Source organism: Petromyzon marinus, chromosome 21 (genome assembly GCF_048934315.1).
Source record: "Petromyzon marinus isolate PM22_M1 ecotype Great Lakes invasive population chromosome 21, UKy_Petmar_22M1.pri1.0, whole genome shotgun sequence".
In the NCBI taxonomy this organism is placed as follows: Eukaryota; Metazoa; Chordata; class Hyperoartia; order Petromyzontiformes; family Petromyzontidae; genus Petromyzon; species Petromyzon marinus.
In genome coordinates this window covers 15770667-15793112 of record NC_133687.1, presented here as the reverse complement: position 1 = coordinate 15793112, position 22446 = coordinate 15770667, and the positions used below count along the sequence as shown (strand labels likewise).

At 41.9% G+C, this 22446-nt stretch overlaps 2 protein-coding genes across 2 annotated transcripts; both read left to right on the top strand.

The window, feature by feature from the left end:
- The first annotated feature begins 2105 nt into the window (after positions 1–2105).
- On the top strand, positions 2106–10155 carry LOC142925583 (EGF-like repeat and discoidin I-like domain-containing protein 3). Its single transcript, XM_076068625.1, has 4 exons — positions 2106–3922; positions 4714–4728; positions 7189–7206; positions 9629–10155. The coding sequence occupies exons 1-4, from the start codon at positions 3781–3783 to the stop codon at positions 9766–9768; spliced, it is 315 nt and encodes a 104-aa protein (XP_075924740.1). The 5' UTR covers positions 2106–3780; the 3' UTR covers positions 9769–10155.
- A 190-nt stretch (positions 10156–10345) lies between these two features.
- On the top strand, positions 10346–21597 carry LOC116944556 (scavenger receptor cysteine-rich domain-containing protein DMBT1-like). The gene is made up of 12 exons (XM_032958247.2): positions 10346–10382; positions 10903–10929; positions 11704–12015; positions 12159–12179; positions 12408–12434; positions 14047–14234; positions 14755–14888; positions 15691–15817; positions 15965–16074; positions 16549–16645; positions 18208–18391; positions 19454–21597. The coding sequence occupies exons 1-12, from the start codon at positions 10346–10348 to the stop codon at positions 19615–19617; spliced, it is 1428 nt and encodes a 475-aa protein (XP_032814138.2). The 3' UTR covers positions 19618–21597.
- Positions 21598–22446: the final 849 nt, after the last annotated feature.

Genomic DNA, 22446 nt, shown 5'->3' with positions numbered 1-22446 from the left:
GGTATTGATAACAATCATGGCGATTGCCTAGCTCAGGGGTGGGCAGCCTGTGGCTCTGGAGCCGCATGTGGCTCTTTGGCTTCCCGCATGCGGCTCTTTGGCTGCCCCCTTGCAGGCAGATTTTTAAAAATGTAATATTTTACGTCATTTAACATGAAGATAATTGATTAAATTTGGCAGGGAATGGGTCACTATGGAATGTCTTGGTGCCAACAAAATGTACAGTCAAACTGTATTGTTAAATAATAACTTATGGAGGAAAACAAAAGACGCAGTTTATGCCATCACCTATTTAAGTTTCGAATTTGTAATCTGCTATATACTTACTGTGTTTGTGTACAAGTATCTCTACGTGTCATGCGGCTCTCAAACTATTTTGGTTAAACACAAAAACCAAGGTTGCCGAGCCCTGCCCTAGAGTCATAAACCCTAACACAATTAGCTCCACGCATGTTTGGCAAGTGAAATGTGTAGTTCTGTACAAGGCATACATTCGAAATATTAGGTAATTATGAAGAATATCCCACAAAGCAGACTTCATTGATAACTGTGTATTTGTATTTGTTCATTTTACATGTTTTCATCACCATCAGAAGTGTCGCCTACTCCAGGTGAGACATTCCACACACGATGTAGGTTGAATGGACATTTGGAAGCCAGGATTGTTAATGGGCGCCATACTCGGAGAAACCTGATGGAGAACTAATAAAACCATTAAATGACCGTAACACTCCACTGTAAGAAATGAATAACGATGATCTTCTTTGGTTCTTTCGATGATTTATGCAGTGCTTTACTTTCTTGCATAAGTACTCTCTGGTTCTTTCGGTAAAGTGACGTAGATAGAATCAATAATTAAAGAAAACACGACGTTTCGGTCGCAACACAAGCGGCTGTCTTCAGGTGAGAAAAAAAGACGGCCTCTTGTGTTGCGACCGAAACGTCGTGTTTTCTTTTATTATGTTTTCTATCTACGTGACTTTACCAAAAGAACCAGAGAGTATGGATTCCTGCAGTCACGAAAGCTTCAATTCAAGATTCCTTGCAAAAGCTATGTTCTTAGGGTAGCAACATTGAAGAGGAGCAGTCAAGGCCGGATTAAAATTGTGTAGGCCCCTGGGCTACAGGTACTGTGAAGCCCCCAGTAATATTTAAAAAAAGAAAACAAAGTTAAAGAAACATAAAATTTATTTTTTACAAGGCTAACAACAAATATAATTCAGCATTCACAAAATTAAATAACTTTTCACTTCATCTCTGGAGGTCCTCCAGCTGGCGGAGGCCCCTGGGCTGCAGCCCCTAAAGCCTCGTGCCTTAATCCGGCCCTTGGAGCAGTAGTGGACTTCGTGTAAATTTAAGAGTATGCCCATTGAATGTTAAGATGGTGCTAGTCATATAATGCATGTATTCATACTTTGGCTTCAAACTCGTGGCTCTTTGGCTTCCCCCTTGCAGGCAGATTTTTCAAAATTAAATCTTAAAGGTAATTTAACGTTTAGAAAATTTATTAAATTTGGCAGGGAATGGGTCACGATGGAATGTCTTGGTGCCAACAAAATGTGCACTCAAACTGTATTGTTAAAGTATAACTTAAGGAGGAAATCAAAAGACAGTTTATTCCATCACCTATTTAAGTCAGAATTTGTAATCTGCTATATACTTGCTGTGTTTGTGTACAAGTATCTCTGCGTGTCATTAGCTCTGTTGATGTTTGGCAAGTGAAATGTGTCATTGTGCACAAGGCATACATTTGTAATATTAGGTAATTATTAACAATATCCCACGAAGCAGTCTTCATTGATAACTGTGTATTTGTATTTGTTAATTTTACATGTTTTCATCACCATTAGAAGTGTCGACTACTCCAGGTGAGATATTACACACACGATGCAGGTTGAATGGACATTTGGAAGCAGGGCTTGTTATGGGCGCCATTCTCGGAGAAACCTCGTGGAAAACTGATAAAACCATTTAATGACCGTAACACTCCGCTGCAAGAAATTCATAACGATTTCTGAAGTGCCTTTACTTCCTTGCATCAGCTGTGTTTTTAGCGTCACAACATTGAAGATGAGCAGTTGTGGACTTTTCTGTATAGATCTAAGGATATGCTCATTGGATTTTAAGATGCCGCCAGTTATGTAATGCCTGTATTCATACTTGACCAATACCTTGATGTTGTTAGGCAATCAACATGGGTATTGAAAACACCCATGCCCATTAGCTAGCTCAGGGGTGGGCAACCCGCGGCTCTGGAGTCGCATGCAGCTCTTTGGTTGCCCCCTAGCAGGCAGTTTTTTTTATAATTATTAAATCTTAAACGTAATTTCACGTGAAGATAATTGATTAAATTTGGCAGGGAATGGGTCACTATGTAGACGTTTTTATTTGTTTTTATTACCATCATCTTCGAAAGTGACTACTCTAGCTGAGACCTTCCACACACGAGGCATGTGAAAGGGACATTTTGAAAGTGATTCTGGCTCAGTGCAACGGGATGATTGATGCTCGTTCTAAAAAGCAGGGACGACCTCTGGACTTTATTTTGTACAGGAAAGCTACACGATACGTTCAACCATTTACAAATTGAGTATCCAAGGTGGAAGTCAGGCATAGTCTATCCATTAAAATATATATATCAGGTGGTTGCGCTACGAATTACTTTGATATTTCAACAATTATCCAAACCAAATTTGGAGTCTTTGTAAGCACTGCCTACATGTGTCTGGTGTATAGAATTTTGTAGGGATGTGGTTGGAGAGCTTAACTAATAATGAAGAGTTCAAACCCTGGGTTGGAATCCATTCAGCACATATCTCATGTCAATATGCTGAAAATGTTTTGTTTGCGTAGAGTATCTCGTGCAGTCATAGCCAGTGATATGATTTCCATGGGGATGGAGAGTGTCTACCACCGACTTTGGGCCTCCATTGGATAGGCAACAGGGAGACACGTTTACATTTATAATAAATCATCTTGTAGAGTTTTCCAAGTGCAAAGTGTTTGCTTTTGTAAATTTGATTAATGGTAAAGTATGTATGTCATTGAATGCTAATGTGTTTGTATCTTTTCAATGTATTCTGCCATTATCATCCGACTACTGTAGATACAACGACTACTGCTTACTGAGTCCTTGCACATGCAGAAAGCATTAAAATACAAATGTGGATGTGATACTTATCGAGGTTAGTGGTTTCATGAGCCTTTGTAGTAGGGATGCCCTGGAAAATGCATCCTCTATCGGACAGGGACCTGAAATCGCACGCATCTGCCATGATACTATAATATTTAGAGATTTCCCTTACCTTCGATAAAAATTGGATTCCATAAATGCTGTGACAGCACTTTCTATCTCCCTATCCTCACTCACTTCCTGCTGGCAGCTGAGCAATCCACTCACATGCAAAGGATCACCAATCTTAGGTCCCGACACTGGCCTAGTTTCGCATATTCGGAGCAAAGTAGTTGCATTAAAAGTTGAAGCATGTATCAACTTCTGATGTGCTTTTCATATTTACTGTTATTTACTTCATATGAAGGGGATAGCAGAGAGGAGGAAAGATCGAATGTTATATTAGTTGTTATGGCACGATACCATGACTTAGGCCTGTAATACCTGGTGCCCTGCCTCACTTAGCTTCGCTGTCTCAACTACCTTCATATTGTGATTGCCACAATGCTTAGAGGATCTTTATGCAGAACTATGAAAACCACTGTATGACTGTCACACTCCGTTATGACATTAAACCAGTGAAGCAACACATCGAGTAGTGTGACGCCATGTGTGCTCGTTTCTGTAAAGCGGCGTGCCACTCGAACCCGTGTCTCAATGGCGGCACCTGCGTCGATTATTGGCACTCCCCCGGATACTACTATTGCCATTGTGACTGGAACTTCTCCGGCCACAACTGTGAATATTATGGTGAGCAAAATAACTTTTCTTCTGTTTGTTTAATACCAAACCTTAAATGTGCTCACATAATTGTAAGCACTGCTGATGAGCTCGGAATACTTGCCACTGATGGCTGTTGGTGTGTAATTGTTTATTTCACCTGTTTTGATCTTAATCAACTAAAAGTACATACGACGACTACAGGTGAGACCTTCCACACATGATACAAGTCAAAGGGACGTTTAGAAAGTGATGCTGGGTCCGTGCAAGGGAATGCCTGATGCTTTCTAGAAGAAGCAGAGACAATGCGTGGATTTACAGGTTGCTTCCACTGTCCTATTGTAATGGGCGCCGTAATCGGAAAACCCTGCTGCAGAACTAATCAAACGACGTAATGACCGTAACACTCCGCTGTAAGAAATGCATAACGATGATTTCTGTAATGCTTTACTTCCTTGCATCAGCTATGTTCTGAGGGTCACAAAATTAAAGAGAAGTGGATTTATAAGTGCAAATCTAAAGTAATAGCTATTGCATGTTAAGTTGATGCCAGTACATTGCTGTATTCATACTTTACCAATACCTTTATGTTATTAGGTAATCGGCATGGGTGTCTTCAATACCCATTCCGATTGCCTAGCTTCATAAACCCAAACACTAAGGCTCTGTGTATGTTTACCAGGTCAAATGTGTAATGCACAAGGCATACATCTGTAATCTTTAGTAACTATGAAGGATATCCCACGAAGCAGACTTCATTAATAACTGTGTATTTTCTATTTGTATATTTTACATGTTTTCATAACCATTATCTTCAAAAGTGTCAACTACTCCAGGTGAGATTTACACACACGATGCAGGTTAAATGGACATTGAGAAGGTGCTTCTGTCTCAGTGCAAGGGTATGATTGATGCTTGCTAGAAAAAGCAGAACAGCTACACGTTCAACCATTTACAAATTGAGGATTCATGTCTTAAGGGGCTCAGGTTTGAGTATCCAAGGTGGAAGGGATAGGGTGTCTATTAAAATAACTATCACGTGGTTGTGCTACTAATTATTTTCACATTTCAACAGTTATCCAAACCAAATGTTGAATCTTTGTAGGCACTGCCCAGATTTTTCTGGATTATCGAGGTGGGTACGTATCTGGTTAGAGCTCAACGAATAATTAAGAGTTATAATCAAGGATTGGAGTTCATTCAGCACATCTCTCTGCAGTAAATACGCTGGAAACAAATAATTGTGTTACGTGAAGTATATCATGTAGTTACAGCCAGTGATATGAATCCCATGGGGATGTCGAACATCTAGCACTGACTTTGGGCCGTGGACATGACCCCATGCTCGTTTAAGCAGAGATACAAGTTTACGTGTAAAATAATGCATTTTGTTGAATTTTACAAGTGCAATGTGTTTGCTTTTGTAAATAAGATGAACAGTAAAGTACATATGCCATTGAATGCTAATATGATGTTTGTCTCATATCAATGTCTTCACCATTATCATCCGACTACTGTTGATACCACGTTTACTGCTTGCTGCGAGTCGTTGCACATACAGATAACATTTAAATAACATTTTGGATGTGCTACTTATCGAGCTTAGCGGTTTTTTGGAGCATTTGTGGGATTAGGGATGTCATGTCCTGGATAATTAATCCACTATCGGGCAGGGATCTGAAGTTGTATGCATCTGCCATGAGACCACAATATTCAGAGATTTCCATTTCTTTCGATACAATTTTTTTTTGTGAAAGTGCATCCTATAAATGGTGTGACAGCACCTTCCATCCCCCTAACCTCACTTCCTGCTGGCAGCTGAGCAATCCACTCTCATGCAAAGGCTAACCAACCTTAGGTCCCTACACTGGCCAGCTTCTGATAGTTAGAGCAAAGTAGTTCCATTAAAAGTTGAAGCATGTATCAACTTCTGTTGTGGTTTTCATCTTTACTGTAATGTACTTCAAATAAAAGGGATAGCAGAGAGGAATGATTGCATGTGATAATTATCATTGTTGTTTTGGCACGATGCCATAAATTAGGCCCGCAATGTCTGGTGCCCTGTCCGACTTAGCTTAGAGGTCTCATCAACCTTAACATTGTCATTTCCGCAATACTTAGAGGATTGTGTTGCAGAACTAACAAAACTATTTAATGACCAGAACACTCCGCTGTAAGAAATTCACAACGATTATTTCTGCAGTGCAGGGTCACAACATTGAAGAGGAGCAGTAGTGGACTTCGTGTAAATCTAAGGGTATGCCCATTGAATGTTAAGATGGTGCCAGTCATATAATGCCTGTATTCATACTTTACCAATACCTTCATGTTATTAGGCAATAAAGATGGTTATTGAAAACAAACATGCAGATTGGAAAGCTCAGGGGTGGGCAACCTGTTTCATGAGGCTGTTTGGTTTCCCCCTTGGGGCTCTTTGGCTGCCCCCTTGCAGGAAGCTTTTTAAAAATGAAATCTTAAACGTAACTTAAAGTAAAGATAATTGATAAAAAAATTTGCAGGAAATGGGTCACTATAGAATGTCTTGGTGCCAACAAAATGTACAGCCAAACTGTATTGTCATAATTTGTTATCTGCTGTATACTTGTTGTGTTTGTGTACAAGTATCTCTGTGTATGATGCGGCTCTCAAACTATTTTGGTGAAAGACAAAAAACAAAAAATGGCTCTTCTTTGAAAGGTTGCTGACCCCTGCCCTAGCTTCATAAATCCTAACACAATACCGTTACATTGACATGCTAATCTCTCACAATACAATGGCCACCCCCACAACATCATTTGTAAATAGCGGCTTGCCATCCTGTTCCACCTCCATGTGGCGATGGCTCTTTCCGAGCTCTATTCGAGCTTACATTTACAAGCACATTTCTTACATTGACATGCTAATCCCTCACAATACAATGGCCACCCCCACAGCTTCGTTTGTCAAGATATACCCGATCTTACATTTACATGTAAATTTCATGTCTAGCCCCTCCCACTTACCCTTGGGCTACACCCATCCCAAACCTTTATAACTCCTTACCTTAGCAGCGCTCCCACCATGTATTCCCAGCAGCTCTCCTGCGATATTTCTCACCTGATGACGATTGCTTGTGTTGCGATCGAAACGTCGTGATATTGTTATTTTTTTTTATTGTATCTATCTATCTGTGTGGCTTTACCGAAGGACCCAAGAATATGAAACCCTAACACAATTATGAAGAATATCCAACAAAGCAGACTTCATTGATAACTGTATTTGTATTTGTTCATTTTACATGTTTTCATCACCACCAGAAGTGTCACCTACTCCAGGTGAGACATTCCACACACTATGCAGGTTGAATGGACATTTAGAAGCAGGGCTTGTTATGGGCGCCATCCCCGAACAAACCTGATGGAGAACTAATAAAACCAGTTTGTGACCGTAACACTTCGCTGTAAGAAAATTAGAACGATGAGTTCTGCAGTGATTTAGTTATTTTTATCAGCTATATTTTGAGGGTCACAACAATGAAGAGGAGCAGAAGTAGATTTGTCCGTGTAAATCTTAAGGGTAATGGGTAATATATGTTACTCATCACAGAAGACCCATATTAAAATGTACCTGTTCTTTTCTATTACTGGAACATGCGTATGCTGCTAATTGCCTGGTTTATTAAAATCTGACACTACGGCTCTATTTTACAAAGTAAAATGTGTAGTTGTGCATAAAACTGCATTTGTAATATTAGGTAATAATACCAATCCTATTGATGAAACGTCATAACTACATATTTTGTGTTTGAATGTTTTACATATTATAATCACCATCCTCTGCAGCCATTGCTACTACTACATGTGAGACCTTGCACACTTTACTCAATCATGAGGAACCTTAAGAAAGTGATGACGGCTCAGCTCGTCTTCACTTGAAGACGATTGCTTGTGTTGCGATCGAAACGTCGTGATCTATTATTTTCTATTTACGTGACTTGACCGAAACACCCAAGGAGGATGAATTCCTGCAGTCACTAAAACTTTAAATAAATTCTAGATTTGAAGCTTTGGTGACTGCAAGGATTCATACTCTTTGGTTTTTTCGGTAAAGTCACGTAGGTAAAAAATAAACAGAATACAATAAATGAAAACTAAATTAAATCACGACGTTTCGGGTGCAACACAAGCGTCCTTCAGGTGGGGACAACGTAGCGAAAGCACAAACACTTAAGTGTGTCTCAGAGATGGCTGTGACGAGGGATTATATAGTCGCGGGGCATGGAAAGAGGGGGGGGGCATGGTGAGTGTGGTGGCGGGGTGTGGGCTGGGAGGTGAAGTTGGGAAGCCGAGGGAGTGCTGGGAGGCAACGACTTGGGCCGAAACAGATCACGATTCAGTACAGTACACAAGATCTGTGATCTGACCCCATCTGTAAAGGATGTCATTCCTGACTTACAGTACCCTGGTGTCTACAAACTGAGTTGCACCTGTGGGGATTATTACATCGGGGAAACGAAACGACATATTTCTGATCGCATTCGTGAGCACAAGTTGGATCTGAAACATGGCAGGACGGATTCTTCGGCCGTGGCCGACCACTGTTATAATCCTGCTGGCTTTCATGACATTGTGTTCTCTGATACTAAGGTGCTCTGCAAGCCTCCTGGATACTACCAAAGATTTGTCCATAAAGCCATCCAGATATAAAAACATAGATATAACTTCAACCGAGATGATGGATTCAAATCGAGCAATCATTGGAAAGATGTAATTAACCAAGTCAAACTTTAGCTACTGGGCAGTTTACTACTAGACAGCCGGTTTAGATGTATTTTCATAAACATACCCATATTCCCAGTCTGTTACCCCCAGTTTTACACACTACCATCGCCATGCTAGTGTGTACCACAAGTTGTTTTTTAGCTTGCACATTTCAGTTTGAACTCCTTACGTTGTTAGCCTGCGCATTTCTAACTTACCCACCCGGCAGCATAACAAAATGCGGCTTAATCCTAGCTTGCTTATCTACTTCCGCCATCTACATCACAAAGCCCCAGTTTCGGCCCAAGTCGGTCACAGCCATCTCTGAGACACACTTAAGCGTTTGTTCTTTTGCTACATTGTCCCCACCTGAAGAAGGACGCTTGTGTTGCTCCCGAAAAGTCGTGATTTAATTTAGTTTTCATTTATTTTATTCTATTTATTTTTTTACCTACATGACTTTAAATCAATGTTTTAGATATTTTTGCCAATGCTAACAAAATTTGCATTTCACACTGGACTAAAACCATTGTACAGATTCCATTGATCATCATGTATTTGGCCCTAGCCACCTTGATTAAACACGGATCATTTTGTGCAAAATTTGGGGTAAAACCTTCATGTCCTTTTGACCAGTAAAGTAGTGAATCCAGACTTGTTCTCACATACATACATACATTCATTTGTTTTGGTTGTTGCAAATATATCAACAGATTTGGCTACAAGAGTCTCCAATGCAGGACTCTCCTGAAAAAGAGACTCAACAACACTTTTTATTTTAATAAATTTAATGAGAATAAGAATGTATTTCATCGCTGTAAAAAAATTATATAAAAGAGGTGATCATCGTCCCACACTTGTTTGAGCATGGAGGTACTTCGACTCAACTAGATGTTTGAACTTAAATTTGGGATTACCCCATTATATATTATGATTTTGTGAGCCAATACTAACAAGGTGGGGGTTTAAAAATATGTGATGTCTGTGCTGGATGCAGCTGGCCAGTGTGCATCCAACGAGTTCCAATGTGCAAACGGATACGAGTGCATTTGGGGAAACTGGTATTGCGACTTCATCGTTGACTGCGGTGATGGTTCAGACGAATACAACTGCCATGGTGCGTCCCACTCCCCATGAGCACTCCCTTGAGCACGTAGCACTCTTCCTTTATAGAGGCAAAACTGTGCCCATGCTCACTCCTCGCAGTTAGGCACTGGTTTTATTTTCTGCACGACCGATGTGCACTGATACGATTTCTGTGTTTTCATCAGATTGACATTACGTTAGGCCTACTTCCACATTATGCAGTGCAGACTTTTCAGCACACATGAGCAGACCTAGCACTCTTAATTTCATGCAAAACTGCCGCCTCAAGGGCTCCCTATATATTGTGTTGAGTGTCACACTCATTGTATCTTATCGACTACCCTTATCTCTGTGCATGCGTGTTCGCTTCATTGCGTGGTTTGAACTGTAATGTTCGCATCACTCGTTAAATACTAACCAAGGAAAAGCGCATATTTGAAAGTCACAATTATCTAACCTTCAAACTCATGTTGGGCAGCTCAGGACACAGACTATTTACAATGGTATTTAAGGTTAACATGCACTTTTAGTTCTAAACATGTTTTGAAACTAAACCTGAAGGAAACTTGTATTGCGCAGGTGGTTATTGGCTGTGTATTCACCGCGTGCTTGTAACTCTCTCTTTCACATGTCTTCTATGCCACGCGGAGCAGGTTCAACACCTGGTAAGATGTGTTTTTATTAACCAATGCTATGGTAGTGTTCGTGGTAGTAGTTGTAGAAATAATAAGTATATTTATTTGTCCAGTGCCAAATTTCACAATGTCTCAAGATGATTGCTCAAAACAAATTATACATTAAGAAAACGAGCCGAAAAAAAGTAATTGATTCTCAGATCATTTTGCAAAACCTGAATTGTGACAATTCACCCAATTACCGGAAACAAGTAAATCAACACATTTTGATTTAAAACTGTCGTGACTGCAGAGATTCATATTCTTGGTTCTTTCGGTAAAGTCACGTAGAAGGGAAACAATAAAATAATAATAAAAATTCTTGCTGTGGTTTTCACACCTGATGATGATTGCTTGTGTTGCAGTCGAAACATCGTGATAATTTTCTTGTTTTATATTTTTATTATTTAATTGTTTCCCTTCTACGTGACTTTACCGAAAGAACCAAGAATAAATCAACACATGCCAAGTGCTTATGTAAATTATTGTGATTTTTGTTTTTATTTTACAGGATACACATCCACATCAAGCTACCAAAGTAAGACATCATATTACTGACTCGTAGCACTTTATGGACGTTCTAGGAAGAGGTATTATCTCTATAATTGCAGTTTCATCATCATCAGTCAAATCTGACAGTTCATTACCAAGGATTGGGTCGAACAAATTTCCACAACGGTCTTTTCCTTATCCAGTATTACTTCTTCGTCCAACCTCAATCATGTTGTAGAATGGTTATTACCACTGCACCTCCCCACCTGAGTGCAGTGTACCTTGCTTAATAGTGTGTATCCCCCTGGCTCAAGTGAATAATTGGGCAAATCTTAACTCTGTCGGCAACCCTCAGGTGGAGATGTCAGCTTGCAAAGATTACCGCTATGCCTTCGACAAGATCGACCCAGTTATATTGGGCTTTAAAGTTAAATATAATGATAAAACAAACAAAGCATTTCCAGTTCTCATTCACATAGATGTCAGGTACAGTAAGGTAACTAAGAACGCACATTATAAATAACAATATCATCAGAAGAAAACACGCTAAAATATAATAACAATATGAGTGAAAATGGATTGCTGGGGATGGGTATTTAAAATATAGTAGATACAGTAGGACTGATTAGTGAACAAAACCACAAAACACTCCACCAATGTGACTTCAGATGGCTGTGTGGTTCAGAGGTCAAAGCGCTGGTTCAGAGGTCAAGTCTGCCGCGGTCGGATCAACGTTTGAGCCGGCAAGTGAACAGCCCGGGTCTCCAGTAACTTTGGTCCTTCCCTTAATTGAGACAACTCCGTCTGGTGTGCCCACCAGATGTTCCAGTCCGGCTGGTCGCGGGTGGCTGGTGTGAGGGCCGCGTGGAGGTGTTTTACGGAGGCTCGTGGGGCACTGTGTGCGACGACAACTGGGACATGCCTGACGCGGAGGTCGTGTGTCGCCAGCTGGGCTGTGGCCATGCTCTGTCCGCCCTGCAAGGAGCACACTATGGGCAGGGCAGCGGTCCGATCTGGCTGGATGGAATTAGTTGCTTTGGCTATGAGTCTGAGCTCTCCCACTGTAGACACCATGGATGGGGTAGTCATAACTGTGTACATTCAGAAGACTCTTCTGTCGTCTGCTCGCACGGTAATTCATATTCATTTACTGTCGCCAAATATCGCAGTGCAATAATTTTCCGTGCGATTTATCCTTCGGGCACCCAGTCGATAATACTGTAAATTTACTTTTTGTCTTTCAAATGTGTCCATCATCATCGTCAATTGGAGCAGCTGCCTCTGCATCTACCACAGGTAAAATCTCCCATATCCGGACCCTGGTATGTTATTTCGCCAAGAACCTTCACTGTGAACACTTCAGCCATTTCGGTGTTTTTTTGTACTGGTCACAAAACTATACAGTCTTTGATTCATGCAAAGTCTGTCTGATCCATAACTGGTAACATTAATTTTCATAATCAAATGTTTTCCCATGAATGTAAATGTCGTACATTAATGTTCATAACTTTGTTTATCTCCTAGTTAACTATTGGTCTACAACACCATCATGTAAGTTTATGTGCAGCATATAAAGCATACATTGCACACATACTGCTTTTACATATATAAAAGACAAATATCCCTCATATAGCCTAAACAGAATGTTGGGTAAGTGCTGTTAGTGAGCACCAATGAAGTTTGGCACGGCACACGTTGGGATGGGTGGCCAGGACCACGCGCAGCTGCCTTTGTCTCCCAAGTGGCGATGTTTAAACACTGCACCAGGTACTAATTTGAGGCTGAGTCGACTTAGGGGAGGCACAGATTAGATTGTCACTGGCGTTGGTGGCCGTGAGTGGGAATTGAAATTGAGTCACCGAGTTCATAGCGCAGCATGCTAAATATATGGACATAATATATATAAAAGGGAAATTTGTGAATATGTGTGTCTGTTCAAAATGTTTAGCGTACTTCCGACATGCAACAAGCTTGAAATTTGCCATGTGGGTACTTTCCAGACTGTACACCATGCAATCATTATAAAAATACAGTTTTGTATATTTTTTTTTGGGGGGGGGGGGGGCGCAATAATGCATATATTTTGCACCGCACGTGAGCTGTGACGTCACATCTGTCATGTGACCCGTATGTGGAAGCGTCACGGAGTGTGCCTGCTGATGTCACCCCCCCCAACCCTCCGCGGCTAAAGTGAAATAAAAATGTGTTGCATGTCTAAGGCGTTCTTCGCGCAGCATTGCTTTATTATTTCAGTCATTTACTGCCGTACGCACCCTAAAAGTTGTGTGTGTCTGCAGCAAGCGCGTGTATGTGTACCTATGGACACGCGCGCGCGTGTGTGTGGGGGGAGCGGTAGTGTAGTGGTTTGCGGTACGCTGCACTACGAACCCGGCGACCCGAGTTCGATTCCTGCTCACAGCCACCGCCGGTGACGATTATTTGAACCGGTCCTGGGCCTCCCCTAGGTCGACTCAGCCTCAAACGAGTAACTGGTGTGGTGTGTGAACATCGCCACTGGGGAGACAAAGGCGGCCGGGCGTGGTGAATCCAAGTCCTGGGTGAAGCCGGGTCGTAAAGCTAGTTACATATAAAAGCATATGCTCATTAAGGTGTACTTTTGTGTGCATATGCAAATATAAACTTATTTTAATAAACCTCATAGCCGTGTGTGGTTAAAGGCTGAAAGTACTTAAAGATTTTTACTAGGCCGTAATGGTAATTTGGAGGGGTGGTGTGAGCAGAACCACATCCGTGCAACCGTTTTAAATGTGACTTTATCTGAAGATGATAACCCAGGGGCACTTGTAAGTGGGACGTGCACAGGATTGCACAGGGACTAGGAGAGATTTCTTGAGCTCAATGTAAAGAGCACCACCACACGGCAGACATTTTAGGCCGAATCAACCCATCGGAGACCATGACGGGGGTCGGATACTGAACATCTGTGAAAGAGCACTTTAAAGCTGATTGGATTCCTCGAGGATAAATATTGCGATACCGATGACCCACTCGCATTGTTCACCATGCATATAGGCATCGAATCCATGTCACGGGATTGTAATGCTTTGCCCGCTCCCTATTAACGCTGTGCCCCTAGGATGACGAGTACACTGACTCGCTTGTACACGAACCAATAATAGACGTTACACGTGCACGTTCACAGACAATCTGTCAAAGCAGTTCCACTGCGATTCGCATTCCATGGAGCTGCTCATCCCCCTGAGTGAGATCTCATCACGCGGGCTATCTGTATACGACATCCACCTTCAGGACCCGTCGTGCCACGCCAGAGTGTACGGCCAATATGCCCGGCTCCAAGCACCGCTCAATGGCTGCGGCTCAAGGACGGAGGTAAGCGCAGGGCAATAGAGCAAGAGCCTGGGGCTAGAAAGTTCACGAGCTACAGCTTAACCATTAATCAGTGGCGGCGCATCGTAGTTAGAAACTTTAAACATGTTTTGTTACATTATCAACAGTGTTGAGGCAGGAAAATGCAGGAGTTGATATTGGTTTCTGTACACTAAACCACGCTAATTCAATTACCTTCCTAATCCAGGATTCCAACTTTATATGCTAAATCACTCAATGGAAACTCAAAAAAGGTGAGATAAAACGTTTACAACAGCAAACAGCTCAATAAAATACGTTTAATAGACATTGCTAGCGATTCATATCAACTGGATTTATAGGCACAAGTAATAATATAATTGGTGGTAGCTACCGTGTTCTGGCACAAACATATGAAGTCCATGAGCCACACAGCCACTCCGAAATGTTTACCGACATATATGGCTCTGTCGCCATCAAAATTAACTCCGATTAAAAAAAAAAATTCTAACTCAGGCTGGCTTTTAATTATTTTTTTTTACAGACGAATGGCGACACTATCATTTACATCAACACGGCATACGGCTACGTGGCTCCAAATGGCGCGAAGCGGCTGCGGGTCCCCATGCTCTGCTACATGGGATCGAGTGGTCGTGTTCAAGCTAGCTTCACCCCCAGGTAGGTACAGCACTGGTTGCCCGCTCAAAGGCGTTCAAGCCAGTCCCGTGGGTTCAATGAATCTCTCTTGAGATCAAAGCTCTCCCCTGCCTCGCAACTTACTCCCATGCAAATTAATTGCACAATTGTCCTCGAGATTCTCCTAGGCCTCACGCCTGTTTCTGTCTCTGCTCTTAGCCTTCACCTGACAACCCCTATTCCATCAACATCTGTTTCCTCTATAACTCCGGCGTCAATGTCCTATCATTGGGTAGTAGTTTCTGATTTTACTACGCTGTCATGTCTAGAACTACACCCCACATCGTCTTCACTGCCACTTTTCTCCCACGGTTTTGTAAATAAAAAAATGTTGTTCTAGGTTTTCTGGCATCAAAAGTAAGCAAATAGTTATTATTGTACAGGTGAATACAATACAAAGATCAACATCAAGCAGCCAGAAGGTAAAAAACAAAACACCTGCCGTGACCGAACACACCACATTACTGCAATTATTTTTATAGAAGTGGAAAACATTCGAAATCTATACAAATAACAATATCCAAGACACAACGTTTCTTAATCATAAACTATAAAATCCTGGACCAAGGAAAAAGTGATACTCTGAGAAAGTCAAACGTTATGGAGGAGCAGGCCCCATGATGAGAATGTGAAATTATCTCAGGGCCACCACCAGAGACAATTGCCTGTTCAGCCAGCTGGGCATGACTTTTTTTGAATGACTGTATTTAAATAAATATTCCACGGATTTCCTATAATTTGTTCATTATCTGCGGATTACTATGGACGCTCCTTCTTGCTTCAGGGTACAGGACATGGTGAGCATGGGCTCCTACGAGCTACAGGTGCGCTTCTACACAAACCAATTCTTCCACCAGCCCATCTACTCCTACCCATACGACGTGGAGCTGGGAAACCCGCTCTACGCTGAGGTGAGGGGAGGAGAAGGGCTGAGGTTGAGAACTGGCAGTGGAGGGGGGGGGGGCATCACTGACCGGAGGGAAGAGGCGGCAGCAGTGGGTAGAGGGACTTTGGCGTGACTCCACTGCCGACGATGAACGGTGTTGTTTCTCTGACAGGTGACGCTGACCTCTGTGGCCTGGGACCTGCAGCTCTTCCTGGAGACATGCAAGGTATCGCCCTACCCGGGGGCACCGGACAGCGCCTCCTTTTTCCTGCTTCAGAATGGGTGCGTGTCGAAAAGGATTTACTGTGCAGTTGACGTCTAATAGAATTTAGTGTGCTATTTATAATTTTTGTTTAGCTGCTTTCGCCAACATAATCAGTTCTTGATTACTTGACGTTTTAGAAATAATTTTCTCGTATAATTCATAATTGGGTTTATTTTTGGTTATATTGTGGAGTTATAATGCCATTTTTTTACTATACAAACCCCCCACCACCCGACAAATCCAATCAAATAAAATTATCACGTGGGTAAATTGATTTGATTGGCTTTGTCGGGTGGTTGAGAGTGTATAGTAAAAAAAATTGCATACCTCCAGGATCTAACCCAAAATAAAAAAAATTTGATTAATAAAATTGATCTTGAAAGCCACCATATACAATTAACATTGTTTGGTAATTTCAAAGTAATATAATCTTGTTACCATAAATACAGTATAAAAAATTAGAGATTACTTTTCATCGGTGGGCAATGCAGGTGCCATGTGGACCCCACGTACACCACCTACTACAGTGGCTCCAACAGCAAGCAGCGCTTCAGCTTCGTCAGTGTCGAGTTCTTCGTCGACTCGCAGGTGCCATGTGCCAAGCCGCCATTTTGTTTTGGCCTTTGTGGAAAGGCGTCCCTGCAAATTGCACCCCGTGGCTTCACTTGTATGACTGCATATTATAGAGTTAATAAAATAAGAGGCAATATATTATGATTTAAAATAATAATGAAGAGTTGAATTGAAAAACACCCAAAGAGGACCAATCGGTAAATTTGCTGTACTTTTTTGGTTAAACATTTTAATTAGGTGATGGTTATAAATGTGGCAATCTGGCGAGGGCTGGTCCTTGCCGTAAAGAAAGTGGCCCAGCTCAAATGAGGATCAGGACGACTCATCTCTGTTTCTGTCCCAGAGTCAGACGTGAACATTCCATATTTATACAGATAAAGAATGATCAAGGTTGCTTCTTCCTTCATGTATAATTGTAGCATTCTGTGAAGTTTCATTAATATTTGAAAGTGATGGCGTTAATGGTGATGACAATGTTGAGAGCTCTATGAATGTCTGATTGAAAGATGAAGTGGTTGTCCCTGGCAGGTTTACCTGGGGTGATGCCGATGAAGTAGCACACTTTAAAGCACCCGGGCCAAGTGTGGTTTATAATAATTGGTTTTATAAATAAAATAAATCTGAACGTTATATAAATATAAAATCTTACACACAGCACACATCTAGCACACACAAGCAACATTCAATAAGCCCTAAAAAAATAAACACCAATAGGAACATATATATTACAAAAAATACACAACTTCATTGTACTGTATTACAAATGTCACTCTCAAAAGTAACTGTGCGGCCTACTGAAATCCCTTCTGCCCTGGAGACAACTCTGTAACAACATTCACCATTTTACACGCACGTCAAGCGTATTCCCCCAATAAAGCTTTAGTTGTGCTCAGTAACAATCTTCCACGCCACCGAATCTTTATAAAAGCGAACTTCCTCACCCGAGTGACAAATCATGTAATCTTTTAATGTAGGACAACACACTCTGGCCTAAGGGGCATTTAACATAGCCGGGTGTTATACTGGTGGCAGCTCAAGTCTATGCTGTGTGGTGCACCCTACTGACCCAATGTGCTCTGCTCACTTTTCAGAGCTCGGGCAGTCAGTCATTCAACCAGGGGGCTAGATCAGAATTAGCCACTACATATATTAAGCACTGTGTTCATTCTGGTGGTTCGCAATGACCTGCGAGATCCACCAGAAGGCTTGGACCAACAAATACCACTTTTATAATATAGGCATGAAGTACAAGCTCTAAGTTATATTTTTGTAATGTATGTCCCTTTAGTCGGGGATTTTTATTTGCCGTGAACATATTGGCCACGAATGTGTTATATTATTTTCTGTATATTATGGGAGTGGGTATTTTGTATACCCCCGACAACGATGATATCGTTCATGCAAGGTGTGCCTGCAGTGATGACAATGATGGAGGCGATGATGTGCTTCCCTGGCAGGTGTACCTCGAGTGATGATGATGTGGTTTCTGGCAGGTGTGCCTTGAGTGCTGATTTGGTCCCTGGCAGGTGTGCCTGGAGTGATGACGATGATAGTGGTAACGATTATGTCCCTGGCAGGTGTACCTGGAGTGCTCAGTGCGCGTGTGCAACATCTCGGACTGGGGCTCGCGGTGCCGTCAAGGCTGCATGCGGGGAGGGCGGGTGGCGCGAGACCTCGGGGTGGTGCACGGAGATGCACGTCATGCCGAGCACTCCGTCGACCTGTCCCAGGGCCCCATCAGACTGCGCAAGAGTCGTGAAGGTCAGACCCCTGGTCTCGCTGTTGCCAAAATCTCTCCAGTTTGCCAATGCATGTCCAGTGAACGCTGGCAGTCCTATGAGCAGGACGTGATGCGCCGGTCAATGGTGGCGCACGTCTGTAATGCAGCACTCTGGAGGTGAGGGTTAGTGGATCATACAAAGTTGTGAAACACTCTGTGGGCGTCGAGGTTGCTATTCCTTTGTTCGCCAGTAGATGGAGGTACATCAAGTGGATTAAGTTCTGTTACCATCTGTGGGGTAGTGTAACCCTCCCTTCTACGTGTGGCTTTTCTCCGGGTACTCCGGTTTCCTTACCCATGTATAATCAGTCATTAATGGAATTGGCCAAATATCGCAATATAGGGCCAGACCTTGGGCAATTGTTGGTGCTGGATCTGACTGCCGTCCCACGTGTCTGTGGTTTCTCTCTGAAGGTAACACCTTTGAATCAAGAGAAATAGTGTCACGTTACAAATTTGTGACTTTTAATTTGAAATAAAATGGTATAAAACTGTTGTTTGCAGGTGTCCGCTTGCACAAATTAAGATGCATAGGTTGATTGTTATCAACACCTGGCTTGCCAGTGGAGGTACATTCCTGTAATTACAATTTTGAAAGAAGCGTTTGTGGCCCTTGCAGAATTCACTCTGTGCGTGAGTCTTACACACCTGGAGCGTTGCAAGGTGGCCAGGATGTGGCAGCACAGCAATTTCGTTTTACACTTGTGTGTGATTTCTCCCCGTATGTATGGGGTCTGTCCAGGGTACTCCAATTTCCAGCCACTTGCAAAGCGTTCTTGCAACACCGGCCGAGCATCCCAATGCTCAGAATGGTCTCTGTGGATAAAGGGGATTTATATATATACACGCATAATTTCATAATTTAAAATGAGGCCCATTTTTCAGACAATAATCATTTCATAAAACGTTGGGGAACTTGTGAGATTGTCGTAATGAAATTTATTGTTTTGTTTGTGCTTTTTTTTTTGCTGCTGAACTTATTGGTAATGGTGCTGTTGCTTCTGATTTTGGTATCGGTGCTGTGGACCCCCTCCCACCCACAGCCTCTCTGGAGAAGCAGAGCAGCGATGGGTTGCCCGGCTGGACAGGCATGGTGTACGCCCTGGCTGCCACCATGGCCGTCGGTGCCGTCTGTGTGGCCACAGTGAAAATTTACCGCCACCGCGCTGCCAGGATCCAATACCAACCGCTCAGCACTTCATATTAATTTGCAACTTACCAGGCTGCATATGTTAATTTTTAACTAATGCAAGCAACATGTAAAAGTAATTTTCATAAATGTTTTTTCAAGGATTTCCAGTAAATACACAAAAGCGTGCAGCAAGATGCACACAGCAGGAATTCAGAGTTGAAAATTGTAGCCAGTATTGACGAGGTTTTACACTTCAAATACATGAGCATAACAAAGTGGCGTCTACAGAGCTAGATAAGTGAGGGCATGAATATACACTTGACAAATGTTGCTTTAGAATTCATTGGCACAAATATGGTGTTATGTCATCTCAAATACCAATACATGTCACTCGAATCCAGTTATCAAATAAATCCAGTAAACTACTTGTTTGGATCCCTAGGATAACCTATACAGTAAGCCACTACATCTAACTAAAATATGTTTTGGTGCAAAATAATGTAATTGGAAAAAAACTGAGTTGTAGAGATAAAATATAACTAAATGTTGCCAAAATTATGTTATAATTTGAGTAGCTGATTTGTTTTAATTACTCTACAATAAACATGTTGCCGACTCATGTCTCCAAAGATAAAAGTACATGATTTTTCTAAATTCGTAATATAACGAGCTTAGGTGTGGTGCATTAGATGTGGATTAGTATGTTTTGATGATCAGATAGACCTTGGGGAGTGATATCTAGAAGAGGTGTATCGATAGAGTAGTGATAGTGAAATAAACTTGACTAAAATAATTTCAAAGAATCATGCAAAAATGATGGCTCTCTGGACATGACCTTGAGGCATTTTCATACTTTTATTAGTTTGTTTTAAGTACCATGCAAACTTTGAAACTGAATCAGGCAGAGTTACATAATTCATTCCAGAAGACACGAAATATTAAACATTTTTTTATTTTACCAGGTAAGGCACAATGAGCTATATAGCGCTTTTTCAGAAGCGACCTGGCCACAAATGATAGCCCAATGAATTGACTTATTATATGGACATTTATAGCAGCCAAATAATCTAAACACGTTTCTAAATGTGGAGAGAAAAACCGAGGACCCGGAGAAAAACCCACGCGAACACAGGGAGAGTGTGCAAACTCCAAACATACAGGGGTTATGGTCGGGATCGAACCCTAACTTTACATGTCCTGGGATGTGACATAACTCCACACAGTGGCTGTAAATTGTCTAATCTGAGGACTAGTCTATTCTATCACAGGACTTTCTGAGATTGTGTTTTTTTGTTAATATGTCCATTAAGCCAGGTAAAGGGATATTGGGTGTTTAAAAAAATTCAATTCGGGTTGTATTCACGATTAATTTTAATTGATTAAAAAAAAATCTTGTTTAGGCAGGTGAAAGAGTACTGTACTTCCTGGAAATAAATGCATTTAGGAAATAAGAGAATGTCCTGAAATTTGTTAATCCCTGCTTCACTCCAGGATTGCCATAAAAAGGGAGGGGTAAAGCCAAATGTTGGAATAGATAAATAACATCAAGTGAACAAATACTTCACCAGTACTCAGTTTACTTTATGGTAATCAATATGGCAATTAATAAAGGAGTGCCTTTATAGTGAGCGTCAAGGAAGCCTACAAGCAATCGGGGTTAATATGTTCTGTAGGTTAAATATTAGTGAAATGTTTAAATTATTTTTGGGGATCAATAAAATGTTTGTGTGAACATTGGTTTGGTTAGGGTTGCTCACGTGGGTGCATGGGTCTTGCGATCTACTTGGAAAAAAATAGTAATTGTTATTCCTTGTGGGCTCTGAGGATGGAACCAAGGAAAAGGGGGGGGGGGTGTCATGGACAGTGAATCATGTGCCCCACACGTGGCAGACATCTATGGAAATAGCTGTGTATTGTGTTATTAAATGGGGTGAGGTCAGGCTGGACTGGGAGCCTAACTCAAGCGGTCTGGAGACAGGGGAGGACATTTTGGGAAAATTCCAAAGATGTGTCAAATTTGGGGTGAGGTCTAAAAATAAAAATCTAATGTTTTTATTTAGCGTCGTCGTTCATGAAAATAGCATCTCACAATCGCCAAAGAACTACAGACAAGCTGGAAGGCTGCCAGGCATTGAGCCGACGCCAATTGCTCTGCTGTTCTCTATATATTAAGATGTTTTTAGCAAATGTGTGAGTGTTTACACATGTGGAAGGAAACCGAAGCACTTGGAGAATACTCACACATCCGAGGGGGCAACACTATCCCATACAGAAGAAGAAATGATATCGGTTCAAAATTTGAATTCTGCTGGCGAGCCAGGGTATTGCACCTCGATTCCTTCGGGAAAGAGTTTTTGCAACATTTGTCATCCACCAACCCGCGCCTCCACAGTGCTGGACTACAGGCCACGTGCATAGCCACCACCGGCTGGCACTGGTAGCTCACAACAGCAACAGGGGTCATGGAATCAGCAATGGGCCAATTAGGTGGCAATGTGGTGACACTGGAGGGGGCTGTTGCACATTCAAGTCTGGGTCCAAACCGAATTGAGCTGGTTACCCGGGGGCTATTTAAGCACCATACTAAGAGCATTCGGGGCGTTCACCTTTGACTTGTGGCCTGCGTTGGTCAAGTTTTTGAGAGCACGTGGCACGGTGCGTTGCCTCTCCTCGCAGTCATCCAATGGCAGAATCCGCCTGATTCAGCGAGGTAGAAGCGTGTCCTGCCCCGCTACAGGAAGTTCTCAACCACAAGTTCTGCTTGTGCGTTACGAGAGAATGTTTACCACTTGGTTCCGCTTGATCTGTGTTTATATTATATTGTGTAGCCAAGCAAGTGCCCACTATAATGGTAAGTTACTGATTAAAGACGTTTGCATTGCAAGGCATACGACTGGAAGTGCC